This window comes from Mobula birostris, chromosome X (assembly GCF_030028105.1).
Source record: "Mobula birostris isolate sMobBir1 chromosome X, sMobBir1.hap1, whole genome shotgun sequence".
Lineage (NCBI taxonomy): Eukaryota > Metazoa > Chordata > Chondrichthyes > Myliobatiformes > Myliobatidae > Mobula > Mobula birostris.
Window position 1 is genome coordinate 30,719,352 of NC_092402.1, and position 18,869 is coordinate 30,738,220.

The 18,869-nt window shown below is 38.8% G+C and overlaps 1 protein-coding gene across 5 annotated transcripts in view; it reads left to right on the plus strand.

Annotated features, from left to right (window-relative positions):
• Positions 1 to 18,869, plus strand: part of kat7b (K(lysine) acetyltransferase 7b) — an 87,851-nt gene that overhangs the window by 61,301 nt on the left and 7,681 nt on the right. For all 5 annotated transcript variants that reach the window (XM_072249575.1, XM_072249572.1, XM_072249576.1 and 2 more), the window contains 5 exons: positions 4,700 to 4,810; positions 5,945 to 6,136; positions 10,589 to 10,678; positions 11,902 to 12,042; positions 18,365 to 18,458. In XM_072249575.1, the coding sequence (XP_072105676.1) occupies positions 4,700 to 4,810; positions 5,945 to 6,136; positions 10,589 to 10,678; positions 11,902 to 12,042; positions 18,365 to 18,458 (628 nt within the window). The remainder of the gene's footprint in view (positions 1 to 4,699; positions 4,811 to 5,944; positions 6,137 to 10,588; positions 10,679 to 11,901; positions 12,043 to 18,364; positions 18,459 to 18,869) is intronic.

Below are 18,869 nucleotides of genomic sequence, written 5' to 3' on the forward strand. Positions count from 1 at the left end.
TTCTCTATCCATATCAATACCTTACCCCCAATTCCATGTGCTTTAAGTTTGCACACTAATCTCCTGTGTGGGACCTTATCAAAAGCCTTTTGAAAATCCAAATATACCACATCCACTGGTTCTCCCCTATCCACTCTACTAGTTACATCCTCAAAAAATTCTATGAGATTCGTCAGACATGATTTTCCTTTCACAAATCCATGCTGACTTTGTCCGATGATTTCACCGCTTTCCAAATGTACTGTTATCACATCTTTGATAACTGACTCTAGCATTTTCCCCACCACCGATGTTAGGCTAACCAGTCTATAATTCCCTGGTTTCTCTCCCTTTTTTAAAAAGTGGGTTTACATTAGCCACCCACCAATCCTCAGGAACTAGACCAGAATCTAAAGAGTTTTGAAAAATTATCACTAATGCATCCGCTATTTCTTGGGCTATTTCCTTAAGCACTCTGAGATGCAGACCATCTGGCCCTGGGGATTTATCTGCCTTCAATCCCTTCAATTTACCTAACACCACTTCCCTACTAACATGTATTTCCCTTAGTTCCTCCATCTCACTGGACCCTCTGTCCCCTACTATTTCTGGAAGATTATTTATGTCCTCCTTAGTGAAGACAGAACCAAAGTAGTTATTCAATTGGTCTGCCATGTCCTTGCTCCCCATAATCAATTCACCTGTTTCTTTCAGTAGGGGACCTACATTTGTCTTAACCAATCTTTTTCTTTTCACATATCTATAAAAGCTTTTACAGTCAGTTTTTATGTTCCCTGCCAGTTTTCTCTCATAATCTTTTTTCCCTTTCCTGATTAAGCCCTTTGTCCTCCTCTGCTGGATTTGTCCCAGTCCTCAGGTGAGCCGCTTTTTCTGGCTAATTTGTATGCTTCTTCTTTGGAATTGATACTATCCCTAATTTCCCTTGTCAGCTATGGGTGCACTACCTTCCCTGATTTATTCTTTTGCCAAACTGGGATGAACAATTGTTGTAGTTCATCCATGCGATCTTTAAATGCTTGCCATTGCATATCCACCGTCAACCCTTTAAGTGTCATTTGCCAGTCTATCTTAGCTAATTCACATCTCATACCTTCAAAGTTACCTTTCTTTAAGTTCAGAACCTTTGTTTCTGAATTAACTATGTCACTCTCCATCTTAATGAAGAATTCCACCATATTATGGTCACTCTTACCCAATGGGCCTCTCACGACAAAATTGCTAATTAACCCTTCCTCATTGCTCAATACCCAGTCCAGAATAGCCTGCTCTCTGGTTGGTTCCTCGACATGTTGGTTCGAAAAACCATCCCGCATACATTCCAAGAAATCCTCTTCCTCAGCACCCTTACCAATTTGGTTCACCCAATCTGTATGTAGATTGAAGTCACCCATTATAACTGCTGTTCCTTTATTGCACGCATTTCTAATTTCCTGTTTAATACCATCCCCAACCTCACTACTACTGTTAGGTGGCCTGTACACAACTCCCACCAGCGTTTTCTGCCCCTTAGTGTTATGCAGCTCTACCCATATCGATTTCACATCCTTCCGGCTAATGCCCTTCCTTTCTATTGCGTTAATCTCCTCTCTAACCAGCAATGCTACCCCACCTCCTTTTCTTTCACGTCTATCCCTCCTGAATATTGAATATCCCTGAATGTTGAGCTCCCATCCTTGGTCACCCTGGAGCCATGTCTCTGTGATCCCAACGATATCATATTCATTAATAACAATCTGCTCTTTTAATTCATTCACCTTGTTATGAATGCTCCCTGCATTGACACACAAGGCCTTCAGGCTTGCTTTTACAACACTCGTAGCCCTTATACAATTATGTTGAAAAGTGGCCCTTTTTGATTTTTGCCCTGGATTTGCCGGCCTGCCACTTTTACTTTTCACCTTACCACTTTTTGCTTCTACCCTCATTTTACACCCCTCTGTCTCTCTGCACTTGTTCCCATCCCCCTGTTGTGAACGAACCTCCTCTCTCCTAGTCTCTTTAATTTGATTACCACCCCCCAACCATTCTAGTTTAAAGTCACCTCAGTAGCCCTCGCTAATCTCCCTGCCAGGATATTGATCCCCCTAGGATTCAAGTGTAACCCGTCCTTTTTGTACAGGTCACACCTGCGCCAAAAGAGGTCCCAATGATCCAAAAACTTGAATCCCTGGCCGCTGCTCCAATCCCTCAGCCACGCACTTATCCTCCACCTCATTGCATTCCTACTGTCACTGTCGCGTGGCATAGACAATAATCCTGAGATTACTACCTTTGCGGTCCTTTTTCTGAAGTCCCTTCCTATAATCTCCTTTCAGGACCTCTTCCCTTTTCCTACCTATGTCATTGGTACCTGTATGTACCACGACCTCTGGCTCCTCACCCTCCCACTTCAGGATATCTTGGACGCGATCAGAAATATCCCGGACCCTGGCAGCAGGGAGGCAAACTACCATCCGGGTCTCTGGACTGCGTCCACAGAATTGCCTATCTGACCCCCTTACTATCGAGTCCCCTATTACAACTGCCCTCCTCTTCCTTTCCCTACCCTTCTGAGCTACAGGACCAGACTCTGTGCCGGAGGCACGGCCACTGTCGCTTCCCCCAGGTAAGCTGTCCCCCCCAGTAGTACTCAAACAGGAGTACCTATTCTCAAGGGGTACTCTCTATTACCTGACTCTTCCCCTTCCCCCTCCTAACCGTGACCCACTTGTCTGCCTCCCGTGGCCCCAGTGTGACCACCTGCCTGTAACTCCTCTCTATCAACTTCTCACTCTCCCTGACCAGACGAAGGTCATCGAGCTGCAGCTCCAGTTCCCTAACGCGGTCCCTTAGGAGCTGCATCTGCTTCTTCATGCTCCTTCATGCTTAGGAGCTGCATGAAGAAGACCTTAATGTGTTTGTAGCTGAGTATGAGGCTTATACTTGATGCTACTCATTCGTGTGACGGCGTCAAATACTCTTAGAAATGGACTTTAGTCAAATTGTTTTGGTTTTTTGATATTTGTTGAGAAAAAAACCTAAGAAGAATAATGTGAGCTGCCTTAATGACTATCGCCTAGTAGCAGTCAGGTCTACAGTGATGAAATGCTTTGAGAGTTTGGTCATGACTGGACTGAACTCCTGCCTCATCAAGGACCTGGACCCATTGCAATTTGCCTATCGTCACAATAGGTCAACGGCAGATGCAATCTCAGTGGCTCTTCATATGGCTTTAGACCACCTGGCTAACACAAACAACTATGTCAGGGTGCTGTTCATCGACTATAGCTCAGCATTTAATACCATTATTCCCACAAACCTGATTGAGAAGTTGCAGAACCTGGGCCATTGTATCTCCCTCTGCAATTGGATCCTTGACTTCCTAACGGGAAGACCAGAATCTGTGGGGATTGGTGATAACATCTCCTCACTGACGATCAACACTGGTGCACCTCAGGGTTGTATGCTTAGCCCACTGCTCTAATCTCTATATACACATGACATGACATAGCTCAAATACCATCTATAAATTTGCTGATGATACAACCATTGTTAGTAGAATCTCAGGTGCTGATGAGAGGGCGTACGGGAGTGAGATATGCCAACTAGTGGAATGGTGCTGCAGCAACAACCTGGCACTCAATGTCAGTAAAATGAAAGAGCTGATTGTGAACTTCAGGAAGGGTAAGATGAAGGAACGCATACCAATCCTCATAGAGGGATCAGAAGTGGAGAGAGTGAGCAGTTTCAAGTTCCTAGGTGTCAAGATCTCTGAGGATCTAACCTGGTCCCAACATATCAATGCAGTTATAAAGAAGGCAAGACAGTGGTTATACTTCATTAGGAGTTTGAAGAGATTTGGCATGTCAACAAATACACTCAAAAACTTCTATAGATGTACTGTGGAGAGCATTCTGACAGGCTGCATCACTGTCTGGTATGGAGGGGCTACTACACAGGACCGAAAGAAGCTGCAGAAGGTTGTAAATCTAGTCAGCTCCATCTTGGGCACTAGCCTACAAAGTACCCAGGACATCTTTAGGGAACGGTGTCTCAGAATGGCAGTGTCCGTTGTTAAGGACCTCCAGCACCCAGGGCATGCCTTTTTCTCACTGTTAACATCAGGTAGGAGGTACAGAAGCCTGAAGGCACACACTCAGCGATTCAGGAACGGCTTCTTCCCCTCTGCCATCTGATTCCTGAATGGACATTGACATTGGACATTGAACCCTTGGACACTACCTCACTTTTTTAATATATATTTCTGTTTTTGCACAATTTTTAATCTATTCAATATATGTATACTGTAACTGATTAACTTATTATTTTATTTTGTTCTTTTCTATATTATGTATTGCATTGAACTGCAGCTGCTAAGTTAAGAAATTTCATGCCACATGTCAGTGATAATAAATCTGATTCTGATATTAGTTATTCACCCCATATTGCATTGTACTATATTTTTAGTACCCACGATTAACAAAGGCTGCACCTTCCTTGTTTCCATGCAAAGAATAAAAAAAGTAATGACATAGTTGGATAGAAACTTGGATGCTACCTTAATTGTAGAATATACTTTCAAGATTATCTACTGTATGTTACTTTGTAGAAATATTTGTGTAATTTCAGCTTTTTAAAATTTTCTTTACATGCAGTAGTATACCCGATTCGGTGTAATGCCCGTTGTAATATTAGCAAATGTTTATTTTTAATTCTACAGGAGCACCGGCAGTTACATGGAAATACAAGAGAGCCCCTTTTGGACAATCTTACATCTGATTTTGATTTGGAATTATTCCGTAAAGCTCAAGCACGCGCCTCAGAGGATCTGGTATGATGTGATTCTAGTTTAATTTGCACTTTATCTGTGGTATATTGAAGTAGAATAACAGCAGAAATAAAAATAACTGTAGTATTGTGCATTTGAAAAAAATATAGTAATTCAGTGTTTGAATTTTATAGTTTGATGCTTAAATTTATTCTTAAAATGCAAAAAATTGAAACTCTCTGATTTTGCAGACTTCAGTTTTCAAAAATTTTAAAATTTAAGAGTTATTCTGGGGGGAGGGTGTGTGAGGGGGGATATTTTTAGTGATCTGAGTTGGGGTGAAGAGCTAACAACAAAACAATTGAGTTAGATTATTTTTGTAGATTTATTTTGCTGTTGATGCTATTTAAAAAAAATGTTTTAGTTTAAATTATACAAAATAAGTCAAAGCTGAGAAAAATATAATTTCAGCAATTACATTTCATGCAGTTGTTGAAATGGTCTTGGTTAAAGATGTAATGCCTATAGAAGGTTACTTATGCAGCTAATGTTGCAACAATGTGGACCTCGTGTTTGCACATATATTAAAATTTATTCTCAGAAATTTCAAAGCATGATCACAAAAACAGGTGTCCTTTTACCCTCTGGACTATGATTTGCATCTAATGACATTTTGGTGCTGTCATTACATTTTGTAAACTAATTTTAAATTGTTTTACCCAGTTCCTAGCCACTATGGGTGCCCATAATATGACACTGGTTGGTTTTAAATTAATGATGCTCAGAATCAAAAATGATTCATGATAAAGATGTGAAATACGCAATGTTGCATTTTGGGTCTAGTCTCCTAGCCTGAGAGTTTGATACCAACACTGGATGGCAGCATTGATGAAAAGACAAATGTGAATATTAGTTTTCTGGGCTGAACAATTGTATTTGACGTAATAATATATGTTGGTCCGTATTTAGTTGGTTGAACACTGCTCTTTATTCCTAGAAAAGAAACAAGTCTGAAATTGAAATCACAATGGAGTTAAGATGTTGTAAAAATTAAAATTATTAATAATTGTTGCTGCAATATAATGAATAAATGGCATTGGGCTTTGTTCCTTTTCAAATAAAATGAGACCAATTTTGTAGATCACTCTGATTACTTGAGTGTTATTATACTGCTTCAATTGTCTCTTTATCCTGTAGGAGAAATTGAGGTTACAAGGGCAAATTACAGAAGGCAGTAACATGATTAAGACCATTGTGTTTGGTCGATATGAACTGGATACCTGGTACCATTCTCCATATCCTGAAGAATATGCTCGTCTAGGGAGGCTATACATGTGTGAGTTCTGTCTTAAGTACATGAAAAGTCAGACCATCCTTCGGAGGCATATGGTAGGTCATTTGGTAGCAAAAACTGTTTTGAAAGTTCATCAAGTGATTAGTTATTAGATAAATTTGTTGGTAATTTGGAGTTTTGCTGCAGTTATAAAAACTACATGAAAATAAAATCTGAAACTGAATACAATTCAGTAAGCAATTCGGAAATTACTTGTATTCTAAGATGCTGACTTTCGTTACAACCTAGTCTTGGTATAAATATATTTTCGCATGTAACTAATTGTGATGGTTGATTTATCTAATATGGTAGTTATATTTTTAATATTCTATTTCACGTAACTTTCTCATTTACATTGAGCACTATCTCTAGATATCATGTCAGTCTTTAAAAGTGTACATTTTCAAAAAAGCATGCCATCTCAGTTTTTTTTTAAAATGTTATTTCAATTTGGTTATTGCAAATAACTTACACAGGTAGGGTAGAATTTAATAAAATTAGCTGCACTGTGGGTACGGTTGGTATTTCATTGAGGTTATTTCTTGGACTTGGGCAACACGTGACAACATTAGCAGAGGGACTTAGACAGCCCCACTCCTTGGGCTACAGACTTGGACATAAGCATTGTACAAATGCAGTTCTCTCCCCACCCTCCATTGTAGCAATATCTCTGGTGTAAATAACACAGAATTTTGTGTAAGCTTGAGCTCTAAATCTCTCTCGGCTTAGTCACAACTGTTCAGACTTTCATAGGATCTTTTTGAGGGCATTGGGGTGAGAAATGATCTTGTCACCCTCTGCTTTGGTGCAAGCCAATTGCTTTATTTTTAATACCTCAGCACAATGGCTTGGAGTTAACTATCCTATTGGACAAATCTCCTATAAAAATTCCTATTCATTTGAGAAATGTGGATTCTATCTTGCCATTTGAACTTGCCATTGGAAATATTGTAGTGACAAGTAAGATTTATTTATTTATTTTTATTTAGTGATATAGTGTGGAGTAGGCTCTTCTGGCCCTTTCAAGCCACACCACCCTGCAGCCCCCATCAACCCCGAATAACCCTAACCTAATTGCAGGACAATTTTTCCATGACCATTTAACCTACCCAGTATGTCTTTGGACTGAGGGAGGAAATCAGAGCACCCGGGGAAAACTCATGCATTCCACAGGGAGGACAAACAGAGCCTCCTTACAGACTGTGCTGAAATTGAACTTTGAACTTTGGCCCGAGCTGTAATAGTCAAGCTAATTGCTGCACTGCCATGGAGTCCGTTTCGTAAATGATTTTTAATGTGAAAGTTTCATTGCTTTTTTGATTAAGAACTTCTGAAGTTTATTTCCTTATGACCAAAAAAGCTATCAGGTAGAAAGCTAAGGTCCATGGGACCTTGCTTTGTGGATCCAGAATTGACTTGCCCACAGAAGGCAAAGAGTGGTTGTAGATGGGTCATATTCTGCATGGAGGTCGGTCACCAGTGGTGTGCTTCAGGGATCTCTTCTGGGACCCCTTCTCTTCGTGATTTTTATAAATGACCTGGATGAGGAAGTGGAGGGATGGGTTAGTAAATTTGCTGATGACACAAAGGTTGGAGGTGTTGTGGGTAGTGTGGAGGGCTGACAGGTTACTGCGGGACATTGATAGGATGTAAAACTGGGCTGAGAAGTGGCAGTGGCAGATGGAGTTCAGGTGAGGTGAGGTGGTTCATTTTGGTAGGTCAAATATGATGGCAGACTATAGTATTAATGGTAAGACTCTTGGCAGTGTGTAGGGTCAGAGGGATCTTGGGGTCCGAGTCCATAGGACACTCAAAGCTGCTGCGCAGGTTGACTCTGGTTAAGAAGGCATACTGTGCATTTGCCTTCATCAATCTTGGGATTGAGTTTGGGAGCTGAGAGATAATGTTGCAGTTATATAGGACCCTGGTCAGACCCCATTTGGAGTTCTGTGCTCATTTATGAACACCTCACTTCAGGAAGGATGTGGAAACTTTCAAAGGGGTGCAGAGGAGATTTACAAGGATGTTGCCTGGATTGGGGAGCATGCCTTATGAGAATAGGTTGAATGAACTCGGCCTTTTCTCCTTGGAGCGACAGAGGATGAGAGGTAACCTGATAGAGGTGTATAAGATGATGAGAGGCATTGATTGTGTGGATAGTCAGAGGCTTTTTCCCAGGACTGAAGTGGTTGCTGCAAGAGGACACAGGTTTAAGGTGCTGGGGAGTAGGTACAGTGGAGATGTCAGGGGTAAGTTTTTTACTCAGAGAGTGGTGAGTGTGTGGAATGGGCTGCTGGCAACGGTGTTGGAGGCGGATACAATAGGGTCTTTTGAGAGACTCCTGGATAGGTACATGGAGCTTAGAAAAATAGAGGGCTATGGGTAACCCTTTCTAAAGCATTATGGGCTGAAGGGCCTGTATTGTGCTGCAGGTTTTCTATGTTTCTAGGTACATATGAGCTAACAAAGTAATCCCACTTCTCTTCTAATTTTCCTTGTAGTCTATTGTCACAATGTTGCATACACACTGTGGGCAATGTACAATGACAGTTAACTAATTAAACTTCAAGGCTCTGAGATCTGGGAGGAAATTAGAGCACTTAGACATACCCATGCAAAGAATATATGCAAACTGTACACATGTAGCACAAGTAGTCAAGATTGAACCTGGGTCATGCTCGAGTTACTACACAAAAAGCTTCAGCTACGCCACTGCTACCCTGTTTTTATTAGTTAAAAAAAGTTAACTGTTGTGTCTTAACCTGCTGTAATTTTGATATCTTATAAATATGGAACTTGCTGTTTACAGCTGGCATAGAAAAGACATGAAGTATTTAATATAAAATAAAAACAAAATGCTGGAAGAACTCAGCAGATCGGGCAGCATCTGTGAAAAGAGATTGTCGTCATTTTAGTTTGTGAACCTTAAGAACACAAAATGAACTGGACAGATGGAAATCCCAGCAGAGCAGAGCAGAGCAAAACTTCTCAAAGGTTGTCTTTCCTGGAAGAGAAGTAGCAGTAATTCAACAGTAATGAAAATTGAAAGAAAATAGCAAATTGGAAATGTGAAACAATAACTGAAAATGCTGAAGACACTCTGTAAATCAGTCAGCATCTATGGAAAGAGAAACAGTCAAGTTTTGCATCTGTTCATCTGTCATGAAAAGTTTAAGTGTTGAATTAAACATCAGTAAAGAAAGTAGAGTTGTAATATACGAAGTTGAACCTTAGGAATTTATTTCATTTTATGTTCTGCAGAATATGAAAACGGATCAAGTGCTTCCCTTGCATATATGACGAATAAACTCGAAGCCCAAGAAGAGTTTATTCTTCTGTAGAATATATTTCACAATCAACTGCTAGTAGAAATTAATTGAAAATGATCTTAAATACTTTTTCTTAAATTTTAAATTAACTTGAAAATGGGTTGTGTTAGAATGAATGTTGGAAGCTGAATCATTAGCAGTATTTAAAGCAGAGTTGAATAAGCTTTTCAGAGAGACGAACAGAGGGTTATGGAGAAATGGCACAGAATTGTAGTTGACGTCAGCATAGATTTGCCATTATAGTATTAAATGGTGAGCAGGCTTGAAGAGCCTGAGGCCTACTCTTCTTCTGTTCTTGCTTAGCTGCAAAAGTGATACAACTAGTATAGCTGTTGCCTCACAATTCTAGTTACCCAGACTCAATTCTGATCTCTATGCTGCATTTGTGTGGGGTTTGTACACTATCCCTGTAATTGCATGGATTTCTGACTACTCCAGTTTCTTCCCACATATTAATAATGTGCAGATTGGTGGAATAGTTGTTCACTGTAAATTGCCTCCATTGTGTAGGTGAATGATCGAAATTGGAGGACGTTGATGGAGTATAGGGAAAATTAAATAGGATTAATGTAATTTGAGTGCTTGATAGTTGTTTGAGGAGCCTGTTCTGTGCTGTATAACTTGGCTCTTGGTTGCCCTTGCACTTGCTTCCGTGGTGTGGTCTGTCATTGAGTTTTATTTTAGATGTTTTAAAGCATCTTGACCTTTACCTGTCCTAATATTTTTTCCTTGAACAAAAAGAACTTGGTTCTTGAATTTAAATTAGCCTGTCATGGGGCATCATACTTCAAGTTAAGTTAAATCACCCAGCCTTTTTCTGGGTGATATTACTGGGTTTTTTTATGCATCTGTCTGTAGAATTGTGCAGTCTTTCCACAAATACTTGTAGCTTTATGTAGCCAAATTTTGAGTAGTTATGAACACTTCTGGTGATTTGTATTCTATTCTGCAAGTATTTACTTCATTCATTTTGGGAAAGTTATGTACTCTGAAAATTACATTTTCTTCCATACTAAAGATGAAAGTAGGTTTGAATCCTGGGCTCTAAACATAGAATTTCACATTGGGTTTTGTGTTAGGCAGAAAGTATTTAAAAAATATAAAATTAATTCATTTCTCTCTGGAAAAATGTATTATTCTGTGTCTAGCCTTAATTGCTCTTTTTTATATTACTTCCAGGCAAAATGTGTATGGAAGCATCCTCCAGGGGATGAAATCTATAGAAAAGGAAATATATCAGTGTTTGAAGTGGATGGAAAGAAAAATAAGGTACTTTTTATTTTTAAATAAAATGAAAGTTTCAGCAAGTGAATGATTGTGTTCATTTTACTTCATAGTTGAATCTATTGAAAACTTTTTCTACCAAATAATAGTTCAAATTATTTTACAACAATCCAGTATTAATTTCGAAAACTATTAGTAACTGATGTATACTACTTGGAGCAATCCCGGTGATTATGTATACATATTTTGTGCTGACTGCAAATGTTGAAATTGTGCTCAAATCCTGGAGATTGATGTACACCAGTATTTCTTTCCAGAGCTGATTCTTGCAGAACACCACTATTTATCTTCACTCCATAAAAACACTATTTACCATGTTGTTCTGTAGCTAAGCCAATTTCTTACCCATACTGCTACTACTACTCCTTTTGTGCTAGGGGCTTCAACCTTGCTTATGAGCCTATTATGTGATACTTTATCAAACGATGGCAAATAAGGGAATTTCATTCAGCTAATTATTGACAAATCATGTTTTTGCTATATAACCTATGCACCTTCTAGTTTTGCTATGTCTCAGCATCCACTGAAAGAAAAGACCAACCCAGCAGCATTGTTGATGCATCTTCTTTTGGCTTTTCTGCACCGGGGCAAAAAAAAACTCCAGGGATAACAACACAGCTCGCAGTCTTCAGTTGTCAGATCAGAAATGAATTATCACCTGATCTGTATTCCCTTTTACAACATGCATTGAAAGAAAATCACTTTTTTTTCCCTTTTGGCCCGTAAACTCACCTTTTTGCTCTTGATTGTTTGGGGGAAATGTAGTTTCAAGTCTATGATATTTTTACAGTTGAACATCTTTCCTTGAATGAACAGGAATGGAAGTTTACTTTGATTAGGAGCTGATTAGAGTGTCTAAGTATTCTTCTTGTTGGAACTTTAAACTTTTGTTTCTATCTAATAAAAATTTCAGAAGATTAATGTGTTCTCTCTTCACAACTGCTCTTTGGGCAAAGGCAATGTCCTGTATGAAAGATTGCAAGTTTTGAATGATATGATAATAGTAGGATCCCTGCATTTGTCTTAATTTCTTTTAACTTCTAAAGACTTCAACTTTTTAAAGAGATCTGCTTTTAATTCCTCTACAATGACTTAAGCTATGTAAACTTATTTATTGCTGTCTTGCTAAAGAAAGTTTTGGTCTCTCGTAGGCCTTTTTGAATTTTAAATGAAATGTTTTAATGATTTATTTCTTCTATTTGTTCTAGATCTACTGCCAGAACCTGTGCCTTCTGGCGAAGCTATTTTTGGACCACAAGACATTATATTATGATGTAGAACCTTTCTTGTTTTATGTGATGACAGAAGCTGATAATACAGGATGTCATCTTGTTGGATATTTCTCCAAGGTAGAGGATGTTAATAGTTTTTGTGTCTTTATTTTGTCAATTTGAATGAATTTGCAGAAAATATTGAAGAATTGGGCATATTGCTAATGAAATATTGGATAAATAATCTGCTGGAAATTTGGTAGTGATCAATGATGAGTTTGAATCTCCATATCATTATTAATGCATAAAATCATTCAAGTCTTTGAGACAAAACAGAAGCACCCCATAATTCGTAAATTGTTTCAAATTGCTTGATGATATGCATTCCTTAGTTGCTGGCCTCATGAAAGTGACACCTTCAGGTCAATCTCCCTATGTTTAAAGAAATAAAACACATGAAATGTCCTGTAATAAGACCATAAGACAAGGAGCAGAAGTTGGCCATTTGGCCCATCGAGTCTGCTCCACCATTTTATCATGAGCTGATCCATTCTCCCATTTAGTCCCACTCCCCCGCCTTATCACCATAACCTTTGATGCCCTGGCTACTCAGATACCTATCAATCTCTGCCTTAAATACACCCAATGACTTGGCCTCCATTGCTGCCCGTGGCAACAAATTCCATAGATTCACCACCCTCTGACTAAAAAAATTTCTTCGCATTTCTGTTCTGAATGGGCGCCCTTCAATCCTTAAGTCATGCCCTCTCGTACTAGACTTCCCCCATCATGGGAAACAACTTTGCCACATCCACTCTGTCCATGCCTTTCAACATTCGAAATGTTTCTATGAAGTCTCCCCTCATTCTTCTAAACTCCAAGGAATACAGTCCAAGAGCTGATAAACGTTCCTCATATGTTAACCCTTTCATTCCCGGAATCATTCTAGTGAATCTTCTCTGTACCCTCTCCAACATCATATCCTTCCTTAAATAAGGAGACCAAAACTGCCCACAGTACTCCAAGTGAGGTCTCACCAGCGCCTTATAGTGCCTCAACAAAACATCCCTGCTTCTATACTCTATTCCTCTAGAAATGAATGCCAACATTGCATTCGCCTTCTTCACTACTGACTCAACCTGGAGGTTAACCTTAAGGGTATCCTGTATGAGGACTTCCAAGTCCCATTGCATCTCAGAACTTTGAATTCTTTCCCCATTTAAATAATAGTCTGCCCGTTTATTTCTTCTGCCAAAGTGCATAACCATACACTTTCCAACATTGTATTTCATTTGCCACTTCTTTCCCCATTCTTCCAATCTATCCAAGTCTCTTTGCAGACTCTCCGTTTCCTCAGCACTATGGCCCCTCCACCTATCTTCGTATCGTCAGCAAACTTAGCCACAAAGCCCTCTATTCCATAATCCAAATCGTTGATGTACAATGTAAAAAGAAGCGGCCCCAACACGGACCCCTGTGGAACACCACTGGTAACCGGCAGCCAACCAGAATAGGATCCCTTTATTCCCACTCTTTGTTTCCTGCCAATCAGCCAATGCTCTATCCACGTATGTAACTTTCCCGTAATTCCATGGGCTCTTATCTTGTAAAGTAGCCTCATGTGTGGCACCTTGTCAAAGGCCTTCTGAAAATCTAAATATACAACATCCACTGCATCTCCCTTGTCTAGCCTACTGGTAATTTCCTCAAAAAATTGTAATAGGTTGGTCAGGCAGGATTTTCCTTTAAGGAATCCATGTTGAGTTCTGCCTATCTTGTCATGTGCCTCCAGGTATTCTGTAACCTCATCCTTGACAATCGACTCCAACAACTTCCCAACCACCGATGTCAAGCTAACAGGTCTATAATTTCCTTTTTGCTTCCTTGCCCCCTTCTTAAATAGCGGAGTGACACTTGCAATCTTCCAATCCTCCGGAACCATGCCAGAATCTATCGACTTTTGAAAGATCATCGCTAATGCCTCCGCAATCTCCACAGCTACTTCCTTCAGAACACGAGGGTGCATTCCATCTGGTCCGGGAGATTTATCTACCTTTAGACTATTCAGCTTCCTGAGTACTTTCTCTGTCGTAATTGTGACTGTGCACACTTCTCTTCCCTGCCACCCTTGAGTGTCTGATATACTGCTGATGTCTTCCTCAGTGAAGACTGATGCAAAATACTCGTTCAGTTCCTCTGCCATCTCCTTATCTCCCATTACAATTTCTCCAGCATCATTTTCTATCGGTCCTATATCTACTCTCACCTGTCTTTTACTCTTTATATACTTGAAAAAGCTTTTAGTATCTTCTTTGATATTATTTGCTAGCTTCCTTTCATAGTTAATCTTTTCCCTCTTAATGACCTTATTAGTTTCCTTTTGTAAGCTTTTAAAAACTTCCCAATCCTCCGTCTTCCCACTAATTTTTGCTTCCTTGTATGCCCTCTCCTTTGCTTTAACTTTGGCTTTGACTTCTCTTGTCAGCCACGGTTGCATCCTTTTTGCATTCGAAAATTTCTTCTTTTTTGGAATATACCTGTCTTGCACCTTCCTCACTTCTCGCATAAACTCCAGCCACTGCTGCTCTGCTGTCTTTCCCGCCAGTGTCCCTTTCCAGTTAACTTTGGCCAGTTCCTCTCTCATGCCACTGTAATTTCCTTTACTCCACTGAAATACCAACACATCAGATTTCGGCTTCTCTTTTTCAAATTTCACAGTGAACTCAATCATGTTATGATCACTGTCTCCTAAGGGTTCCTTCACCTCAATCTCTCTAATCACCTCTGGTTCATTACATAATACCCAATCCAGTACAGCCGATCCCCTAGTGGGCTCAACACCAAGCTGTTCTAAAAAGCCATCTCGCAGACATTCTACAAATTCTCTCTCTTGAGATCCAGTGCCAACCTGATTTTCCCAATCTATTCACATGTTAAAATCCCCCACAATTATCATAACACTGCCCTTCTGACAAGCCTTTTCTATTTCCTGTTGTAATTTGTAGTCCACATCACTGCAGCTGTTCGGAGGCCTGTAAATAACTGCCATCAGGGTCCTTTTACCCCTGCTATTTCTTAGCTCAACCCATAAAAATTCTGCACCTTCTGATCCTGTATCACCTCTTTCTAATGATTTAATATCATTTCTTACCAGTAAAGCCACTCCTCCCCCTCTGCCTACCTTCCTATCCTTCCGATACACCGTGTATCCTTGGACGTTCAGCTCCCAGAGACATGCATCCTTTAGCCACTTCTCAGTGATGGCCACAATATCATACCTGCCAATCTGTAGCTGTACAACAAGATCATCCACCTTATTCCTTATGCTGTGTGCATTTAAGTACAACACCTTAAGACCAGTATTTGGTACTTTTCGCTTTGATTTCACTACAACTTTATTGCACTGCAACTCATCCCAATGGCTACAAATTTGCCCCATCACCTGTCTGTCTTTCCTGACATCTTTACTGCTCACTATCTTAGATTTATTTCTGTAATAAGTTGTAATGCTACTTATGTAAATTAAGACTTCTACAGTATATCAGCAATGCCACTTGATCTTTCTTGCATAGGGGAACAATTGAAACTTGTTCTTTTTCATTCCAGTATGTTTCATGTTAGTCTTGGAGATTTTCAAAATTTCTCTTTTTTAGTGTGCATAATTTCTTTTTATCCTTTTAAAATCACAATCTCATTCACCTGCTCCCTTTGTTTCTGACTCATAATGCATTTCTGATTCTTTCTCATCTTTTAATTCTGTCACTGAGACTATTGGCCCTAATGTTGCTTCTGAACCCACTTTCCCTGCTGTGAGCTCATTCTCAGCAATTTAAGCAACTAAGTATTTAAAAGATGGAAAAAATCTAATCAGCCGGCCATGTAATGCTTCCTTTCAGGAAATGTTTGTAAGATGTGTTGTTTCTGTACATTATTTTAATGCCAGCCTTTCACTTAAGTTTGGTTATTGATGCAGTGTTTATGGTTGTATATGAATATTGATGAATCTTGGGCTGAAGAACACACTAGGTAGATTAATATTATATCGATATTAAAGCATCTGGTACCTAGATTATATAACTATCTAAAAAATGTACTGTGTGGTGATTTGTGTGAGGAAATTATACTGCCTCATAACTCATTTTGTTTTTTTACTGCATCTTACCCAGCTTTTACAATAAATAATAAAAATCTGCAATTTGAAAGATAAGATATCCAAGCATAATAGGTTTCTTTACCAAGGGAACATCTAAATCATCATTTTGATATATTCAAATAGTTTTTAGTATTTGTAATATTAGCATAGAATTCATAAGCAATTGAAGCTGTCAAACCCCCTCAGGACAGTTGAGCTCAAAGATCTTTAAGAGAATTTAATTTATGTTGAATAAATTTATCCAAGCTCATTCAGAGATTTTTTTTTTGTTGTTATTGGATTCACAGTATCTCAGATTCATAATCAGGGAATTCATACAGAGCACATCTAACCCAGGAGACCTTGTGCAAATGGAGTAAACATTTCACATGAATGAATTCTGCACATTTTATTCAAGCCATTTGGGAAATAATGGCATGAATGCCTAAAGCCAATATAGACTTTGCATTCTGAAAGAATCCAGTGCATTATTTCTACTCTGTCATCACTAACAGCAAAAATAGTGGTTTATTTCAGCTTTGAAATATCTGAAGAAAGGAATAAAGAGCAGGAAGTCCTGCTTATCATAGTTCATCCATCAATTATCTTAGTTCTGTCATTGTAACAAATGTATTTTTGTTTGAGTATCCTTCATAAGTTTATTGCATTACTTTGAATACATCTGGACTGTTGAAGAATCAATGTAATGGAAAAAAGAGTCAATGCAGCAGGGATGTGGTTCCTCAGAAGAATGCTATACATATCATATAAGTATAGAATAACCAACGAAGTTCTACAGAGAACAAAAACAAAACATACATTACTTAAAAAAATCAGAAAACGGCAATTAAAATTCTTTGGACACATCATGCGAAGAGAGACATTAGAACATTTAGTTACAACTGGAAAGCTGGAAGGAAAAAGAAGCAGAGACAGAGAATGAGAGTGATAGATGGAATAACATCATGGCTAGAAACGGGAGGCAACAACTACAATTCGGAGGGTCAGGGACTGTGATGGATGGAGAGACATGATCGCCCACGTCGAATGGCAAGGCACCTGAATGAATGAGTGTTGGAGATCTGACAATTTTAAAAATTCTTTCTCAAAAATGGGAAGAATGGAATTATTGCCTAACTATTGCTGTGCTCTTGTAATTATGCTGGACTGCCTTGAATCACTGCAGTCTTGTTTCTTTTTGTGTAACTGAGTGTCTTGCTGGACATGATTTAAGAGGCAGCTAAAAGTTATCTATGTTATGGAGCTGTAGTCATATATTGGCTAACTGGATAAGGGAGAAATTATTATTTACAATCCAGTAGCTTTGTCATTATTAATGGCACTATTTACATGAAAAAGTACTTATTTAGTATCTTCAGTGGGATTTGGACTTGCCTTCTCAGGATAATTGATGCAGTAAAGACATAGCAAATAGTACCAGGAATAGGCCATTCAACCCTTTGTGCTGTTCTTTCAACCCCTTGTGCTGTTCTTTCATTTTATACCATCGTGGCTACTCTTTTGCCTCAGCATTACTTTACTGTGTTGATCCTATATCCATAGATTCTCCCAGTATCTCAATACCAAACTGTCTTGGATATAGTAAGCAACTGAGCCTCCATTGCTATATTGGTTAGTGAATTCCAAAGGTTCACCACACTGAGTGAAGACATTTCTTTTCATGTTTGTACAGAATGGCTGATGCCATTTTTTAAGAAAATAACTACCGTTATTGAGGTCCCAGCCAGGAGAAATGAATCCTGCATCTACCCTGTCAAGGTTTAATCACATTAAGGGTTATTGACTTGAAACTCTTACTCTGGCAAGCAATTCTGCCTGACCTCCTGATATTTCCAATTTCTGTTTTTGTTTCAGGATTTTCATTTCATAAAGCTTACCATGTTTTAGGGCTGCCTTCCAACCATGCTATTTTACCAGAAAGCTGCAGTTATTTCTTCAATTCATGCTAGCGTTTTTCAAGGAAGTCTTGATCTGCAACACTACAGGCATCTGGGACTTCAGTTATTCCTGTGGTGAATTCAATAACCAGAAACTTGGTAGAGATGGGTTTTTTTTTTTACCTTGAGTGTGAAATACACTTTCAAAAAAAAAGGCAAGAGCTTTAGTCGGTTTTAGTATCTTGTCAAAGATTCATCAATGCCGTGTATTTGAATGAGCTATTGATAAAAGGAAACAATTTTGCTGTAGTGTTGAATCATTAAACTGGTTGTTTTCACACATGTTCTCATTAACAGATTGAAGTTGGAAGAATACTGCTATGAAAATATACAAGTAACCAGTATCTGGTGTGTTTGATTTTCATTTCAGGAGAAGAACTCATTCCTCAACTATAATGTGTCATGCATTTTGACAATGCCACAGTATATGAGACAAGGATTTGGAAAAATGCTTATTGACTTCAGTATGTATTGAAATATAATAACAGTAACTATTTGGACTATTACTTAAATGTTCTGATTCATACTTCAATTATAGATGCCTGGTTTGATGCAAAAGCATAATATAAATTTATATTTTATCTAGCTTTGTGACTGCAATGAGCACACTCACCTCTGGAGTAGGGAATAAATTGTTAAGTTGCAGGCTCAGTTCATTTCTACTATTTTCCTTTGTACCAATACGTCAATAACTGCCAGTAGTATTGAATTAAGTGCTTACTGTAAATTCTTCAGAAGTTCAGTGATTTGATGTATTTCGTGCTGTATTGGTTGACTCAACCATTATGTCCAACAAATGTTGACTCTTAAGGTGGGGAAATGCTTTTTTTTGTTGTGACTTTAGAATATGTTGTGCAAGTTATTATAGATTGGTT